Below are 18,991 nucleotides of genomic sequence, written 5' to 3' on the forward strand. Positions count from 1 at the left end.
GGCTGTCCTCTTTTGCAGAATGTTGGAGCTGACCACCGCTGCCACTGCCTCCCATGCTGGAATGGTGGCCTTGCTTGCTGGTCTTCGCCCAGAGCTGGGGTAGAGGACTTGGCGGCGGGCCTCCGCTGCATCCAGTCGGCGCTCGAGGGAGATGTTGCTAAATTTGGGGGCAACATGTTTGCTCCCTTTGGCAGCCATGACTTTGCAGCAAATTCCAATCCCTTAGAGAGTGCCAGCTCTCTGCAAGCCCTTTAAAAATGGCGCCCAGATTACTGAAGGCCTGAGGCGACGGCAGGATGGGTGAATCAGCTGCCAGACCAGTGACCCAGTGTGTTTCCCAGGAACACATTATTAATGAGGTGGGACATACCAGGAAGGGGACGATTTGATACAAAAAGCTGCCATTGCAGCCAGTGGGTAAATCGTCCTTTCTCCTACCTGCTACCGTACTTAGTGCAAATCTGGGACGATTCCACCCAGTTTTAAATTTTCTCCATATATTGTCAACATCAAAGTCTCACAATAACAGTTCCTCTGACTCTTTCAACAGAATTATATTAATAGTGCATTCACTACGCTTTAAGCTGTAGTATCTCCACTTGACCCCGACGTCTCTTGATTATTCATAAACGGAAAACAAATGAGTTCACAACAACAGTTTTACCACTGAAATTACCACTTGTTATATCAGTGTCAAGATCAGTCACAACATACAAAGCTCATTTAACTTGGCTTTTACAGTTGTCAGAGAGAGTATACTTATATCCCTTTAGTCTGCATTGGATTTGAATAGATCCTTCTGGTGGAAAAGCTATATCTAACAAATTGTGCCAGTCCTAGCTTGTTCAATTATTCATTATTTTTCTTCTCAGAATAAAAGTGTCTGTGATATTTGCTATATACATTTGCTTTAAAAGAACAGATGAAACTAGGAAGAGTGCATTTCCAACAAATTACTCTCTTGCTCTCCAAAAGATCTGGGTCATGCTCCCACCTGTTGTGATTTTCCTGTAGCTTGTCATTTCAACAGACCATCTTGCTCTCATGCCCATGTGTCTGTACTTGGCAAACTGGAGGAACAGCACCTCATTTTCTGATTAGGCACTTTACAGCCTTCCGGACTAAACATTGAGTTCAACAACTTCAGACCATGAACTTTCACCTCTTTTTTGGCCCCTTTTTAAATCCTCTTTATTTATTTATTTTTATTTTATTCTTTTATTCATTTTTTAAAATACTTTTTCCCCAAACCCCCCTCCCCCCACAGGGCTATCTGTCACTTGTTTCTATGTTGTGCTTTCACGGAGCACTGACCCTTGTTCTGCTATTAATACTTCCTGCTATCTTACCTTTATACCACCTTCAGCACCTTCTTTACTCTTTACCACTACCATTAACACTCCCTTTGTCTTGTGCCCATGACATCTTTGTCAATCTCTCCTTAGCTGTCACCTATCTATCTTGCTTCATTTGCTCCACTCCGTCTTAAACAGTATAAAATTCATCACATTTTTACTTCTCTTTAGCTCTGAAGAAAAATCATAGGGACTTGAAACATTAACTCTGCTTCTCTCTCCACAAATGCTACCAGGCCTACTGAGCTTTTCCAGCATTTCCTGTTTTTATTTATAACTTATCTCCAGTTTTATTTCCCATCCATCTTTTCTCCATTTTATTTTGTTACTGTCTATAACTTCATCTTAACTTTCAAATTGAAACAAAACAAATATGGAGTGTTGAGTGCAGCCATTGGATTTTGAAATGACAGCTGTAAAAAAGGTATTTTAGAAATACTTGCATTGAAATCAGCGTCACTGCTTTAATGAAAACATGACTGGCTAACTGGCTTTGCCAAGTAAAATAACAGCACATAGATGACAGCTGTCCCTTCAAAATTTAGAATATTTTCTAAGTGTACAAAAATGTGCTATTTTGCAGTGGACAGCATCATAAGGCTACATTATTAGAAGGAAATACTTGGCTACATCACACTACAAGGTTCTTAGAAGCGATTGGTGCAATATTGTTTATTATTGTTACCTTGTAAGAAGGTAGAAAGCAGAGTACTCCCTGAGTGACAGCTTGACAAATCTTCAGCAGCAAACCTCCTACTTCATCCTGAAATTCAAACGTCTCTGTGTGTTGGAAAGTGGCACAGAGTTTTCGCCCATTTGGTCCTGTTCCAATTGTTCCTACCCATACCTAGAGAAAAATAAAGTCAGTTACTGGTGCAGGAATTTAGGACTTAGTGAATTAATCTTGTCCCAAACTGACATTATTACAAATTGACCCATTTGTGTTTACATAAGTAATACAGGATGACTTTTTTGTGTGATAGTGTCTCTCTACATCATAACTAGCAAAATTTTACCTCATCTCTGAATTTTACTGCAGGCTATATTTGTACCACCCCCCCCCCCACCTTAACATTATATATCAATGGACGAACAACCTGCCTGCTGTGTCATTCAACTTCTAAATCTTAGTGTGAAATAACAAAGCTGTATGCCTTTCACTGTCAAGTCTAAAATTTGTTCTAGGAGTGGCATCTTGTATAGCTGCCATGCTTCTGGCAATGCGCCTCAATAATCTGCCTTCAGCACTTGTATCCCACTAAAATTAGAAATGGAAGAGTGATGGAAAATATGAGGCTGGCAGAATGGGAATGAAACCAGGAAGTCATGGTGTGGGAAGAGCAGAATAAAATTACATTGGTAAGAACTAGCAGATGAGAACATAAAGGTAATGACCATAGTAAAGAGGCACATATCTGGAACCCGGTGTAACCAAATATAATAAGGATAACCAAGATTTAGAACATAGTTCTCAGTGACTAGAAAACTTAAACATGCTGAAGATGTCATACTAATACTGACAAAGACTAATAAAGAAAATATACAATTATTGCTCCCTCAGATCTCAATTAATAGTTTAATCCAAGACTTAAGTGAGAATAGTAAATACATAAAACAGCCTTAAAGACATCTCTGTTGAGAGAAAGACAGAGTTAACATTTCGAGTCCCTAAGACTCTTCTTCAGGGCTCTGACAGATGCTGTCAACTCTGTCTTTCTCTCCACAGATGCTGTCAGGCCTGCTGAGATTTTCCAGCATTTTTTGTTTTTGTTTCAGATTTCCAGCATCTGCAGTATTTTGCCTTTATCAAAGACATCACTCATTATACACAAGACATAATCTGGTTAAGTTTTGATAGGTGTCATGCCACATTAGCTTTTTTTCTTGATCAACTACATTATTGCCAGAGTCAGTAAAGTGTTACTATTCTTTAGAATTTACTTTAAAGCTTCCCCAATAGCTTCTTAAGAAAATGCATTGTATTATGTGGTACTAAGCCATACATAGGTCACATTAAATCCCTGATTTTTTTTTATTCTTTCATGGGATGTGGGTATCACTGGCAAGGTCAGCATGTGTTGCCCATCCCTAACTTTTTTTTTGCAAAAATATACTTCATTCATAAAATATTTAAAAGAATATTACAAAACATTTTAAAATGGCCATCACAAAAGGAGCAATAATATTCAAGTTTTCCACATAGATCATGTCGCACCCTGAGGTGTTTAAATACAATCAAGAAACATTACAGACATTTCAAAATGGCCATAACAGACAGTCAGACAGTGCAAGGATATTTAAGTTGTCTACATAGATCATGTTGCACTCTGAGGTGCTTCAATATGATTGTGATACACGTAATATTCACTGCATATGTTCCATGTGAGTCATACAGCCCGAGGTGACTATACAATTCCCAGCCTCCTCGGTGCACTATGGCTGATAGGTCTTAGACAGCAACCTTTCCCCATTGTGCCTCTGCAGCAGCTGCCCCAAGCTTTAATGCGTCTCTCAGCACGTAGTTCTGGACCTTGGAATGTGCCAGTCTGCAAAACTGGGTCAGGGACAACTCTTTCCACTGGAAGACAAGCCTTTGACAAGGTGCCGCACAGGAGGCTGCTCAGTAAGATAAGAGTCCATGGTGTTAGAGGCAAGGTACTAGCATGGATAGAAGATTGGCTGTCTGGCAGGAGGCAGAGAGTGGGGATAAGGGGGTCCTTCTCAGGATGGCGGCCGGTGACTAGTGGAGTTCCGCAGGGGTCAGTGTTGGGACTACAACTTTTCACTTTATACATTAATGATCTAGCTGAAGGAACTGAGGGCATCCTGGTTAAGTTTGCAGACGATACAAAGATAGGTGGAGGGACAGGTAGTATTGAGGAGGCGGGGAAGCTGCAGAAGGATTTGGACAGGTTAGGAGAATGGGCAAAGAAGTGGCAGATGGAATACAACGTGGGGAAGTGTAAGGTCATGCACTTTGGTACGAAGAATAGAGGCATAGACTATTTTCTAAATGGGGAGAGAATTCAGAAGTCTGGAGTGCAAAGGTACTTGGGAGTCCTAGTCCAGGATTCTCTTAAGATTAACTTGCAGGTTGAGTCGGTAGTTAGGAAGGCAAATGCAATGTTGGCATTTATTTCGAGAGGACTAGAATATAAAAGCAGGGATGTGCTGCTGAGGCTTTATAAGGCTCTGGTCAGACCACATTTAGAATATTGTGAGCAATTTTGGGCCCCGTATCTTGGAAGGATGTCCTGGCCCTAGAGAGGGTCCAAAGGAGGTTCACGAGAATGATCCCAGGAATAAAAGGCTTAACATATGAGGAACGTTTGAGGACTCTGGGTCTATACTCGATGGAGTTTAGAAGGATGAGGGGGGATCTGATTGAAACTTACAGAATACTGAAAGGCCTGGATAGAGTGGACGTGGGGAAGATGTTTCCATTAATAGGAGAGACTAGACCCGAGGGCACAGCCTCAGAGTAAAGGGAAGACCTTTTAGAACAGAGATGAGGAGAAACTTCTTTAGCCAGAGTGGTGAATCTATGGAATTCATTGCCACAGAAGGCTGTGGAGGCCAGGTCATTGAGTATATTTAAGACTGAGATAGATAAGTTCTTGACTGGTAAGGGGATCAAAGGTTATGGGGAGAAGGCAGGAGAATGAAGTTGAGAAACTTATCAGCCATGATTGAATGGCGGAGCAGACTCAATGGGCCCAATGGCCTAATTTCTGCTCCTATGTCTTATGGTCTAAGACCAACAAGTTTCGGGCCGACTAAAGAGCATCTTTCAGAGTTGATGATCCTCCAAATGCAGTTGATGCTTGTCTCGGTGTGTGTCCCTGGGGACAGCCCGTAGGGCACAGAGTCCTGTGTCATGGAACTGCTTGGGATGAACCTCGACAAAAACCACTGCTTTTCTCTCCAGGCCTTCTTTGCAAAGGCACATTCCACAAGGAAGTGGACAACAATATCTTCCCCACCACAGCCACCTGAAGGACAACGTGTTGAGGGGGTGGAGGCTCCTGGCATGTAGGAAGGATCTGACGGGGAGGGCCTTTCTCATCAACATTCAAGCTACATCTTGGTGCTTGTTGGAAAGTTCTGGCGATGAGTCATCCTGTCAAATGACTTTGAGGGTCTGGAGCCACATGTAAGTCAGGCCAGGTAAGGATGGCAGATTTCCCTCTCTAAAGGACATTAGAAAAGCGGATGGGTTTTTACAACAATCGACGATAGTTTCATGGTCACCATTACTGTGACTAACTTTCAATTCCAGATTTTTTTAATTAATTAAATTAAAATTCCATCATAAATCTTTTAAATGTCTTGAGATTGGCTAATGATGGAGTATGCTTATTAACAGAGATCCGCATTACCAGTATCTTCTGACAATAGTACATTAATGGATTAACCACCAATAAATAAGTCCAGTTAAACTGAGAAAACATTTTTTCTATTTTAATCTGACCAAAAGATAGCCACAATACTGATTTAAAGTGAAGACAGAATTTACTTAAAGACCATCTTCAAGGAAATAGCTTTTTACAAATTTTCTACAGAGTTTTAGGTGCATTTTATGTTTACTAAAGATTATACAATTCCCTATCTTAGATCCTCATTTTGAAGTAGAACATGTTATTTCTTAAAAAGCTTTGATCACATATGCTGGAGGGTCTACAGTACGTTAATCTACCAAAAGCTTCAGAGCTAAATGCAACTCCTGGGGTGCACTATGGTCATGCGTATATCCCAAGAGATTTGCACCTCTCCCATAAATCTCCTGTAGAAGACAAGTCCTGTAGACTGACAAAATGACTTTGACAGTCTGCTCGGGGAACCATCCGACAGGATCCACCATCTCCTTTTCCTGCAGGGCCTCTGGGATGTTGCGTGCCAACCACTGCCTGATGGACTTGTGGTCAAAGGTGTTTCTCTGCGTAACTTTTTCCATGAAGGACAGATGGTATGGCACAGTCCAATTGCTTGGAGCGTTCCGCAGCAGCGTGCCCCGACCTATCCTTCGTAACACCAAGGACAGCTAGAACCTCTGCACATAGGTGACACTTGGTGTTTGCGTACAAAGAGTCTACGCACAGCTTGACGCAGCCATACACAAAAGTGGCCATCAGGATGAGGCCAATGTTGGGCATATTTTTTTCCCCCTTTATCTCCCTAGCTGCCTTTGAACTGAGTAGCTTGCTAGGCCATTTCAAGGGACAGTTAAGAGTAAACCACATTGTTGAGGGTCTGGGGCCACATGTAAGTCAGGCCAGGTAAGGATGGCAGATTTCCCTCTCTAAAGGACATTAGAGAAGCGGATGGGTTTTTACAACAATCGACAATAGTTTCATGGTCACCATTACTGTGACTAACTTTCACTTCCAGATTTTTTTAAATTAATTAAATTAAAATTCCACCATGGTGGGATTTGAGCCAATGTCCCCACAGCATTAGCCTGGTCCTCTGGAGTACCAGTCCAGCAACATTACCACTGCGCCACCATCTCCCCCTTGCTGAGTTATGTTATCAGTTGAAATGTAATAATTGATTTTGATGACCCTAGGCTACAGAGGGGTGGGGCAGAAGTTATTAAGAATTCGTCCTTCTGGTTGTTACACAGAGTCCCACTGGGAAATGCATATCAGGTCTCAGGCCATGACAATATCAGTCTTAGCTGCAATGTCTTCCAAAGTCTCAATGTTGGAACGCAAGAACATAAGAGATAAGGGGAGGAGTAAGCCATTCGGTCCTTAGAGCCTGCTCCATCATTCAATAAGATCACAATTATTTTCTACCCCAATTACACCTTCCCATACTATCCACACTGCCCTTAGCTCCCTTAGTATCTATAAATCTATGGATTTCTTAAATATACTTAACGACTGAGCATCCACAGCTCTTGGGATAGAGAATTCCAGAAGCTCACAACCGTTTGAGTGAAGAAGCTTCTCTTCATCTCAGGTTCAACATGAAAAATTACCACTTAGACAACGTAGCAGAGTTTGCTAGCACTCACGAAGCATGCAACAGGGTCTTTAGCAAAGGAGCTGTGAAAATTATGAGGGGCGGCTGAAGAACTATTGCTGATAGATACTGTTGCTGCTTGTCAATCTTTAGCACATTATCTTCTAGGTTTTTCAATTTGAAGTTTTTTTATATAAATTAGGTACCATGGCACAAGAAATGGATCAATTTGCCTTGTACAAAAAATATTCTTAAATATTAAGTCATGCTGCACACATATGGCATCCTGCACCATATTAAAACATTATGAAGGTATGCTTGTAGGAAACTATAAGCAACAGAAGTTTTTGATAGATACTGAAATTTTATTAAAATTGTTACTAACCTTCAGCAGTGAAGTAGTTAAGGTATCTACCAGCCAATGTATTTTTCAACTACAGAAGCGTAACATAAGCTTCTGTATTATATTGCACAGATCCAATGGAGGAAAACTTAAGACATTATGAGGCTAACTGTGTTGCTAATAACCACTGTTAACTCATAAAGTGGTGCTCTAGCACTGATGTTGACTGACAATTTACAGATGTACAGGTAATTTCCCAACTGCTGACATTTAAACTAGAGCTATAACAAAGTGTGATTTTTATTTAGCTTTGAAGCTCCAACTGTAAAAGATAATGAAGCTTTGGTCACCATTTTGGATTAAGATTACAACTGGGAAACACAAGACCAGGGCTGAAGGGAAAAGGGGGAAAAATGATCATGGCACAGCACTAACAAAATGGGAAAAAGCAGAAATATGCTGCAACATGATCTCTGACACTGAACGTTAGCTTTAAAGCACAACAGAATTCCTAATACATTTCTAATGTACCCTGGAACTGTGCACCCTTGTAAATAAAGGTAAATAACTTCTCAGTATCTATCCTGTCAAGCCCTTCATAATCTTAAATGCTTCAATGAGCATAATTTGCCCTTCTATTTTTCCTGCTTTGGTGCAAGTGTCTCCAAATAGAACCCCAGACTAACAAGCATTGCAAGGCTAACTTTCCAAGTGGAGTAAACCATAATCTAGTAGTTCATCAGCAAATTACTAAACCAGATTTACTATTATCACCCCTACAAATGCACCCGGGATAATCAAAACCAAAACTTAGCATGCAGTCATCAAACCTTGTACACTACGAGAGCATGATTTTAAAAACGAAGATATTGAAGTCACTAAAACTGCAAATTTTGCTTTTTAAATCAAATTTTATTTACTGATGTTTGAGGATGAGGAGCTCAGACCAACCCACTGAGAGCAACTGAAATTCCTATGCTAGATCATCTCTAGAGCAAGCTCAATGCATTATTGGCTAGTGAAGGCACTAATTTATACTTATATCTCTAAGACCAACCAGAAACTTCAAATCCACAAGGGAAACTTGATCGCCCTATCACAGCGAATTTGCAATTTGTATTTAATTCGAGATGCGTGCCCTGAATTCAGCAGTAATAAGTCTGTCCAGATTTTAGAAATTGTTTCTTCAAAAACTAAAATTAAAATATTTATTAACAAAAGAAAAGATTTCAAGCACATACATAGGTCTACAAATTACTCATATAACAACTCCAAAATCCCTAAATTCATCTGAATCCTAGTTACACCCCCTTTAAGGCAATGGTCCAAAAATGGATATTTTAGATTTTAAATAGATCCAACAAATTAACATAATGCCCTGGACAGTGGAATTCAAAGTGGCTTTCTCCAGCTTCGGTTTCTGTAGACAGCAAGCTTAATGCACAAATACTGGAGGCTTCGCAATCTTCTGTTAGATCTTACAATGCCTTCCACTCCCACAGAGCCACATTCTCCTCTATATATGTTTCTCCCTTTTTAATATGTAAATTCCATTGTTTCCAAATGTCTTTGGAACTTTTACCTTTCTCAATATAAATCCTATCTTGTTGCTACTATTCTCATTAACCTCTTTGAAATTCGAATCCCCCTTCATCTAAAAATGCAAATGCTCTTTACATTTTACATGCTAAGACCCCAACCATGTTTACTCATTAGCATATTAAATACACTTCTACACCTTACTTCTTTTGATAACTTCAACTTGCAGTCTGCTTGGCTACTAAATGCAATTAAATCACACACACAGTCAGAAAAATACAACCACCATAAATCCACTTTACAATAAGCCAGAAAAATATTATGAAAATTATTATACTCTCACATGTTTTATCACAGTGTTTTTTTTTTGTCCGTCCATGTGGTGATAGGCCATGAGTGGACTGCTTCGCTATGTTCTTCTCTCACTGAAAAGTGAAGTAATAAATCAGAGTGTATATGTGGAAACCTATCCTGCAGGTGCAATTACTGGGGTCAACACTCACTGCAAGCTCTGTTCACCCCCGCCATGTAATTTTAGAGGTAAAAAAGTTACAAACAGAATTTTAGGCAAGCCTCAGATAAAAGCAAAATACTGTGGATGCTGGAAATCTGAAATAAAAACAGAAAATGCTGGTAAAACTTAGCAGGTCTGGCAGCACCTGTGGAGAGAGAAACAAGGTTAACATTTCGAGACCCTATGACTCTTCTTCAGAGCTAAAGAGAAGTAGAAATGTGATGTAATGGGTTTTATACTGTTTAGGAGAGGGTGGAGCAATGTAGGTCAGGGATAGGTGATAGCTGATTCACCTGAAAGGAGTGTTTTGGGCCTTGGACAGTGCGGAGGGAGGAGGTAAAAGGGCAGGTGTTGCATCTTTGCAATTCCCCTGGGAAGGGGATGAGGAGTTATGGGTGATGGAGGAGTGGACCAGGGTGTCCCAGGTGGATCAGCCTGCCTAAACAACAATAGGCTGCTCTGAAGGAGAGTCATTTGGATTTGAAACGTTAACTCTGTTTCTCTCTCCACTGATGCTGCCAGACCTGCTGAAGCATTTTCCAGCATTTTCTGTTTTTATTTCAGATTTCCAGCATCCATAGTAGTTTGCTTTTATGCTATAGGCTGCTCTTGGAGCATCAGCATAATGTTGCCAACCTCATTTTTTAATCAACACAAATGTCCAGGAATATTGTAAAAAGGTTCCTCCCATTGAATACTTTTAGATGCACTAACGATGGACTTGGAAAATGCCCTTGCTTTTTACACACGATTTTGCAATGTAATGAAAACAGAACATTTTAAATGTAAATTTTAAGAGCGTAGATCACTCTTTTATTCCTGGCCACGCTATCTGCTCCTGTATTCATCACCTTGGTGGTCTCCAGTCAACTTTCTACACTAACATTTTGCAGACAAATGCAATTTTCACCCCTGGTTTGCTTTGATCTAATGCAGTATTTATTAATAAGGTTTAAATAAGAGTTAAGTACACACATGTTCTGTTCTGTATAAAATTTGTGCTGTTCATTATTTCAAGTTAACCAAAATAAAGAATGCTATTAGCAGGCCTCACCAGATGGTATAATCTCAAGTTGAAAACATAAAACTAATTAAGTCTCAAACATTCCTGTGGTGCATCTACATAATGTAGAACTTTGAACTGATTTAATGGGCTGTGTATGTGGACTATATCCATGCTTCATTTCTAGTCGTTTAACTCTTTCACCCATCTATTCTCCTCTGTAACTAGTCAATTAGATTCCAAGCAGATGAAGTTAGCAATTTATATTTAATCAAGTACTAAAGGAACAGTCTCTAGATCTCTACATATATTATTATAAACCAGTGTTAGGGTAATATGAAAATATAAAATGTTAGGAATAACTATTTTTAAAACAGTCCCATATATGCAAAAAATAATGGAATATATTAGCGCAGATTGGGTAATTGTGTGTCAGTTAGTCAGGATTGCTTCTCTGGAACACTCTTTGTATTTATCTAACACTTCATGGGTAACGAAAACGGAACAGAGTTTACGGAGAAGATCACTGCTCACCAATGCTCTCCTTCCCCTACAACCCCTAATTCCAGCCACTACCACAAATTATCCATTACAAAGTATAATAATCCAAGTACAATGCATTCGCTGACTATTCAATTTTAGTTCAAATCTACATGAGATTTGCACAAGGCTTTCATTAGTCTCATCAGAATCTCCACTTCACCACCAGAACGAAAGAGGGACAGATCAGTGTGCTTGGTCAATTAGTATGACTGCAAATTCACAATCAGTGTGAATTTAGAATTTCAGTATAAATGGAATATTGGATGAACATTTGACGTCTAGTAAACGTTACCTGAGAAAAGGACAGCAACAAAGAAATTATAGAATTTACATATAAATTGCGCCATCTCACATCCTCAGGCATCCCGAAGTACTGTACAATAAATGGATTACATCTACTACTAGCAATATATTTGTTTGAATAATTCAAGAGATTAATATACTGGAACAAAAATAGTAGGGAAAAAGTCTGAAAACAAAAATATTAAACCGCCACTTTAATTATAAATGGTCAATTAGCTGTCAGTGCTTGGCGGCAAAGATATTTCCCTACAAAGCTATATCAAGTAAAGAGTTTAATATAGACTGGATGTGCTATCACCACAAATACTTGCAACTCAATAGAAGAACAGTGATAACTTCAAGGTTGCCGCTAGTAACGTGGTCACTGAACCTGTAGTTGGAAAATAAACAATGCAGTTCATTACCTGAGAGTTGTCAATAACATGATTAGCCTCCAGCTGGATACTGAACTTAACGCCCAGCTCCGAAGAGAATGACTCCATTGGGGACAATGTACCAGACGTTAGGACAATTGTCCTCACGCAATTAAGATCCGAAAAAGCCTGTAAGAATATGAAAACAACAAATATTTTAATTTCAACTTCGATAAATAAATTCAACTGCACAGGTTCTTGTTAGATGGTTTAACATAATAGGTTAGCACAATGTGACATTAGGTTGAATCCACCAATCAGAAAGTTTCTAATCGTAATCTGACTGTCAAGTGGATAGTGAGAAGCACAATGGTTCTCATTCTGGTAGCAGCGGAGATGGAAAAAGAGCAAGAGCAGAAAGCAGGTACGCGAACGATGGGGGAGTGGGAGGAGGGGGAGGTGGACGTGGCACAGCGGGGAGCGGGAGGAGAGGAGGCTGGCGCTGGAGAGGGGGAATTGGGAGGGCCAGATGCAGGTGATGGGGGAGGAATGTTGGGCGCAGGAGTGGGAGGAGCGGTCATGGACGAAGAGAGAGCAGTAGGGTGAGCGCACGAACAAGCGGAAAGCAGAAGATTCGGGCGACAGCGGAGAGGTAATTGAACACGCGGGCGACGGGGGAGCGGCAGCAGGAGCACGCAGGCGAGGGGGGAGCAGCAGCGGGAGCACGCAGGCGAGGGGGGAGCGGCAGCTGGAGCGTGCAGGGAGAGTGAGCGGGTGAGGGGGAGCGGTAGCTGGAGCACGCGCGCGGGGGGGTGGCATCAGGACTGGAGCGGGCAGGCGAGGAAAGCAGGGGTAGGCAGGCGAGTGGGGAGCAGCAGCAGGAGTCGGCAGGTGAGGGGAGCGGGGGCAGGCGGGCAAGGGGAGCGGGGCGTGCAGGCGAGGGGAATGGGAACAGGAACTGGAGCACGCACACTCGAGGGGAGTGAAAGGTGACAGAGTGCACACTGGTGAGCAGAACGAGAGGGGGGAAACGTGTGGAGCGTGGAATGTGGAACATGGAGAGAGGGTGCATGGAGGCAAACAGAGCAAGGAGAGAGCATGTGTGCACAATTCTTACAAGAGGAGGCATTGCTGACAAGAGTGAGAAAGGAGAGATTGTGAGGGCTTGCACCGATGAGCAAGAGAGCGAGAGAGAGAGAGGGAGGGTGAGTGACAGAGAGGAGGGAGACATGTGTGCATAGTGAGGGGAGCGAGGGTACACACGGTCAAGGGGATTCTGTGGCGAGAGCGTGCACAAAGAGAGCATGTGCATTCAAGGGCAGAGCATGGGAAGGCTGAACAAGGTGAAAAGGAAGGCAGAACAAGAGGATCGAGGCAAATTCACAAAAATCAATGAAATTAAAATCCTTACAAACAAAAAAGGTTTTATGGCAAATCACAAAACATTGGTTTCACAGTATGTACCTTAAAAATTCGGCATTTTAAATTTTTTGCAATTGCCCATAGAACCATTTCCGACAATGCAACTAAGCAAAAAGCAAACAGAGTACAGTTTGAATACAATACTGTACTCACCACTGCTGGATTTAAACACCAAAAGCTCAAGGTCAGTACAGCTGCCTTTTTGCGTGAACTTTTCCTGTTTCGAGGGCGTGCAAAGAAACCATTTTCATCGGGAATATCAGGCTGGTTGGTCCATGTGTAAGTCTGCTGCACTGCCACCCTATAGTCATCTGCAAATCTATGAGAACAATTAATCATATCACAAATATGATACTGACGTTTTATCACTGCAACCATTCCCTTCAAAAAAAAATTTGGTTATTCATGAATTAAATGTTATTCCAACAGCACACAGTCTTCCCTTAGCGAAAATGAAGAAGTCTGCAAAGCTAGAAACTGGTTTGCAAGGAACAATCATGCCATACAAGTGCCCACTTGATCGCACCCCATCAATCACTTTAAACATTCACTCCCTCCACAACCGACGCACAGTGGCAGCAGTGTGTACCATCTGCAGCAGCTCACCAAGGCTCCTTCGACTGCACCTTCCAAACCCGTGACCTCTTATCATCTAGAAGGGCAAGGGCAGCAGATGCATGGAACACCACCACCTGCAAGTTCCCCTCTAAGCCACACATCATCCTGACTTAAGACTATATCACTGCTCCTTCACTGTTGCTGGGTCAAAATCCTGGAACTCCTTCCTTACCAGCACAGTGGGTTACCTATCCCACAGGGACGGCAGCGATCCAAGAAGGCAGCTCACCATCACCTTCCCAAGGGCAATTAGGAACGGACAATAAATGTCAGCATAGCCAGCGGTATCCAGGAAAGATTCTTTTAAAACTGGGTCTGATGTTTTGGCTTTCCATTTCAGGCTTCCATAAAATGCACTCCATTATTATTGTCAATTGCAGACAATTAAGTAGTACATTATGATGATGCCCTCTAAGTGCACAATTAATGCCAAGTGAGGAAATTATTTTCTTTGCAGTTTTAGGATACGAATTTTTGGCTTTTCTCTTGGCTTTTAATTTACCCACAAATAGTGTCACAAGTAGAATGGAAGCATCATTATCAGCAATAATAGAAAGGAATGGCATGGTACAGAAACGAGATTCCCCCGAACTTTTTACAAGTATGGTACTCCAAGGAGTGGGAATGAAGACAATTACAATAATAATGTAACAAATTGAATTGGAGTCCTTTTTCTCTTCTGTGATTGATTTGTATAAGACAAGGAGTCTGATTTTTGTGAACTGCAATGAAGTGCCATTTCATTCAAAGCATAGCCCTACAAAACTGTCAGATGATTAAAGCATATTTAATAGAAATTTCACCATGGTTAGAAATCATATTTTACAATCAGATTGTGCTTAAATTGCAACTAGCCTGAAATTTATAGCTAGCTTCCTAAACAAAGCATAAAATGTTGATAGAGATATATCACCAAATAATATTATACCACACACCATTTTATAAGTAGGTTTTTTTTAAAACCACAACTTTCAAAATTTGAACAGATCCCATCAAGATTCCAGCACTCACCTGCTGCTGTCCCTGAAGAGAAAATCAAGCACCATGAAAAGTCCTTTCAGCACCATCTGTGTTGAAGCACTTACGGTTGGGACTGTTACGGACTCCTGCTGTCCATTCAGCACAAGTACCTTCTCTTCTTTCTCTAGCACAGCATCCAGGTGTTTCTGCACATCAAAAGCTCATTCATATATACAATTTAAGGAAAACTATAATACTAAACACAGCTTGAAGTAGCACAGATTAAAGCAACTACTGAATAAGTTATGGCTTTTGCCCATTAATCGCCTACATTAAGTGCTGCACTTCCGAATGTAAACAGCTGTAGAAGTAGACTGTATAGCATTGTAAAATCATTTGCTTTAAATGATTGCAGCTGGCTGAAAATGCACTCCTAAATATAAAGAAGAAACTGACAACTGTAGGCTAATAAAAATAAAGACAGTCATTCAGTAGTACAGATAAATTGTTGTTCCTTTTATATTTGGTATTTTTGCAAATTGTCCTGATGAGCGCAAGACAAAAGGCTTTGACAAAATGTCTCTTTTTTCAGCAAAAATAAAGATCTTTGAATCAATCAATGGGTTGAGGTTAACTATCTCAGAAATAAACCTGGAATTATTTTAATTGTATGAGTAGGGAAGCAATTTATTAATATTAATCATTCTGCAGAGACTTTAACTTGCCATTCAGAAAAAACAATCAAGTTTTAGAAATTTAAAAATACACTATTCATATATTTTTTAAACAGTACTTTGCTTCTCCTCTTCTCCCTTCTTGGTGTTCATACATTATCCTTAACTGAAAGAGGGCTGGATAGACCACCTGCGCCCAGGTCTCAGCAAATAACAGTCATAATTGAGTATATTCCAACCACTGCAGTGCTGTTCAAACATAGGTAACAGTTTGAATGCTAGAGTCAGTTTTTGGCCTGATTCCAGAGGACAGAAGTGCCAATACCGTCTCAGGTCTAAATGTCATGAAGACTATAAACCTAATGTGGTTCGAAGCCAAGTTTAAATATCTTACATGCACTTTTTGTTAACTATTTTACTTCCATATTTACAACAGGAACAGTTAATGTAAACTTGCTGTTCTATAATGATACCGCCTTACCAGTTGTGGCACTGCAGCACCTCCAGTGGGAGAGAAGACGGTGTAATTACAATGTGACAGGTATACATAGGCAATTTCTATTTTAATGTAAATAATTTGTAATGTAAGTATAGGAATAAGGACAGAACATATGGTCTTAAAATAGGAGCATAGTAGCAGTCGGCCATTCAGGCCGTCGAGCCTGCTCTGCCATTCAATACGATCATGGCTGATCAACCACTTCAATGCCTTTTTCCATCCACACTATCCCCATATCCCTTTCTGTCATGGTATTTAGAAATCTGTCAATCTCTATTTTAAACGTGGTCAACGACTGAGCTTCCACAGCCCGCTGGGGTAGAGAATTCCAAAGATTCACAACCATTTGAGTAAAAAAGTTTCCCCTCATCTCAGACTAAATGGCTTTCTCCTTATTTTTAAATTGTGTCCCAAGGTTCTAGGCTCCCTATCCAGGGGAAACATCTTACCTGCATCTACCCTGTCTATTCCTTTAAGTATTTTATGGGTTTCAATGAGGCCACCTCTCATTCTTAGAAACTCTAGAGAATACAGGCCTAGTTTCAGCAATGTTTCTTCATAGGATAGTCCCGCCATCCCAGAAACAAGTCTGGTGAACCTCCATTGCACCCCTTTCATGGAAATAATATACTTCCTAATGTAAGGGGACCAAAACTGCACACAGCATTGGATAATGGGTTTGTTTGATGTCTCAATGATAAAACCTTGAGATTTGTATGTTTAAACATAAACCATTTATTGTTAATCTTTAACTATGTACAGATCACTAGTTAATGGCATGCATGATGCTGCTACCAACTGCTTCTAGAATGTTCTCTGAGTCTAATACCATGTGACTCGATACATTATACAATGGACAGTGCTATTCTCCAGTCACACGTTAACCCTTGCTCTGGCGAACACCTTTGCATCACAATGGCATGCAGGCACATATAACATCATATAACACAGTACTCCAGGTGCGGTCTAACCAAGGTTCTATACAATTGAAGCAAGGCTTCACTACTCCTGTGCTCAAATCCTCTTGCGATGAAGGATAACGTACCATTAGCCTTCCTAATTGCTTTCTGCACCTGCATGTTCACTTTCAGTGACTTATTGACAAGGACACCCAGGTCCCTTTGTGCATCTACACTTTCTAATCTTTTATTATTTAAGAAATACTCTGCAGAGACTGAATTAAATCTACAGGCTAGGTTCAACCAGTATACCCCCCCACCAGCCTCTAGCCCCACTATTATATTTGGGGACCATATTTGGTCTTGACTCGTGTGTCTAAAGTGACAGGCAATCAACCAGTTAAAAATGGAAAATAAATGCGATGCACAAAGGTCTGGTAGGGAGGTTACAGCTCATAGCTACGTGGCAGATATCTTGCCAGCTACAAATTACAGTCACCACATAACAATATAACCGCAGTTCTCCTTTGCTCATATGAACATACATACGAACTAGGAAAGGGAGTAGACCGCTCAGCCCTTCAAGCCTGCTCCGCAGTTCAATAAAATCATGGCTGATCTGATTGTAACCTCCAGCCTACCCCCAATAATCTCTCACCCCCTTGTTAATCAAGAATCTATCTAGCTCTGCTTTAAAAATATTCAAACACCCTACTTCCACTGCCTTTTGAGAGAGTTCAAAAGATTCACAAAACTCTGTCAGAAAAAATATTCTCCTCATCTCTGTCTTAAATGAGCGACCCCTTATTTTTAAACAATAACCCCCAGCTCTAGATTCACCCACAAGAGAAAACATCCTCTCCACATCCACCCTGTCAAGACCCCACAAGATCTTAAAGTTTTTGATCAAGTCACCTCCTACTCTTCTAAACTCCAGAGGATACAAGCCTAACCTGTCCAACCTTTCCTCATAAAACAATCCGCCCATTCCTGGTATTAGTCTAGTAAACCTTCTCTGAACCGCTTCTAATGCATTTACATCCTTCCTTAAATAAGGAGACCAATACTGTACACAGTACTCTGGATATAGTCCCACCAGTGACCTGTACAACCGAAGCATAATCTCCTTACTTTTGTATTCAATTCCCCTCGCAATAAACGATAACATTCTATTAGCTTTCCTAATTACTCCCTGTACCTGCATACTCACCTTTTGTGATTCAAGCACTAGGACACCAAGATCTCTCTGAATCTCAGAGCTCTGCAATCTCTCACCATTTAAATAATATGCTTCTTTTCTATTCTTCCTGCCGAAATATGGACAATTTCACATTTTCCCACATCATACTCCATTTGCTAGGTTTTTGCCCACTCACTTAACCTACCTATGTCACTTTGTAACCTCCTTACATCCTTTTCACATCTTACTTTCCCACCTATGTGTCATCGGCAAATTTAGCAACCATCCCATCTGTCCTTTCATCTGAGTCATTTATATAAATTGTAAAAAGTCGAGGCTCCAGCACTGATCCCTGTGGCACACTACTCATTACATCCTGCCAACCAGAAAAAAGACCAATTTATGGCTACCCTCTGTTGCCTGTTAGCTAGCCAATCTTCTATCCATGCCAATATATTACCCCCTATACCATGAGCTTTTATTTTCTGCAATAACCTTTGATATGGCACTTTATCCTTCTGGAAATCTAAGTACAGTACATCCACCCTTTCCCTTTATCCACACCACACGTGACTTCTTTAAAGAATTCCTATAATTGGTTAAACATGATTTCCCTTCCACAAAACTATGTTGGCTCTGCCTGATTGCCTTAAAATTTTTCTAAGTGCCCTGCTATAACAGCTTTAATAATAGCTTCCAACATTTTCCCTAGGACAGATGCTAAGTTAACTGGCCTGTAGTTTCCTGCTTTCTACCTCCCTTCCTTTTTGAATAAAGGAGTTATATTTACTATTTTCCAATCTAATGGAACTTTCCCCA

The 18,991-nt window shown here is 40.7% G+C and overlaps 1 protein-coding gene across 1 annotated transcript in view; it reads right to left on the minus strand.

Annotated features, from left to right (window-relative positions):
• Positions 1-18,991, minus strand: part of brip1 (BRCA1 interacting helicase 1) — a 321,080-nt gene that overhangs the window by 214,473 nt on the left and 87,616 nt on the right. Inside the window, exons 12-15 of the mRNA XM_041196890.1 lie at positions 14,972-15,126; positions 13,496-13,661; positions 11,972-12,109; positions 2,041-2,202 (exon numbers count right to left, since the gene is read on the minus strand). Coding sequence (XP_041052824.1) covers positions 2,041-2,202; positions 11,972-12,109; positions 13,496-13,661; positions 14,972-15,126 — 621 coding nt within the window. The remainder of the gene's footprint in view (positions 1-2,040; positions 2,203-11,971; positions 12,110-13,495; positions 13,662-14,971; positions 15,127-18,991) is intronic.

This window comes from Carcharodon carcharias, chromosome 10, assembly GCF_017639515.1.
Source record: "Carcharodon carcharias isolate sCarCar2 chromosome 10, sCarCar2.pri, whole genome shotgun sequence".
Taxonomy (NCBI): Eukaryota; Metazoa; Chordata; class Chondrichthyes; order Lamniformes; family Lamnidae; genus Carcharodon; species Carcharodon carcharias.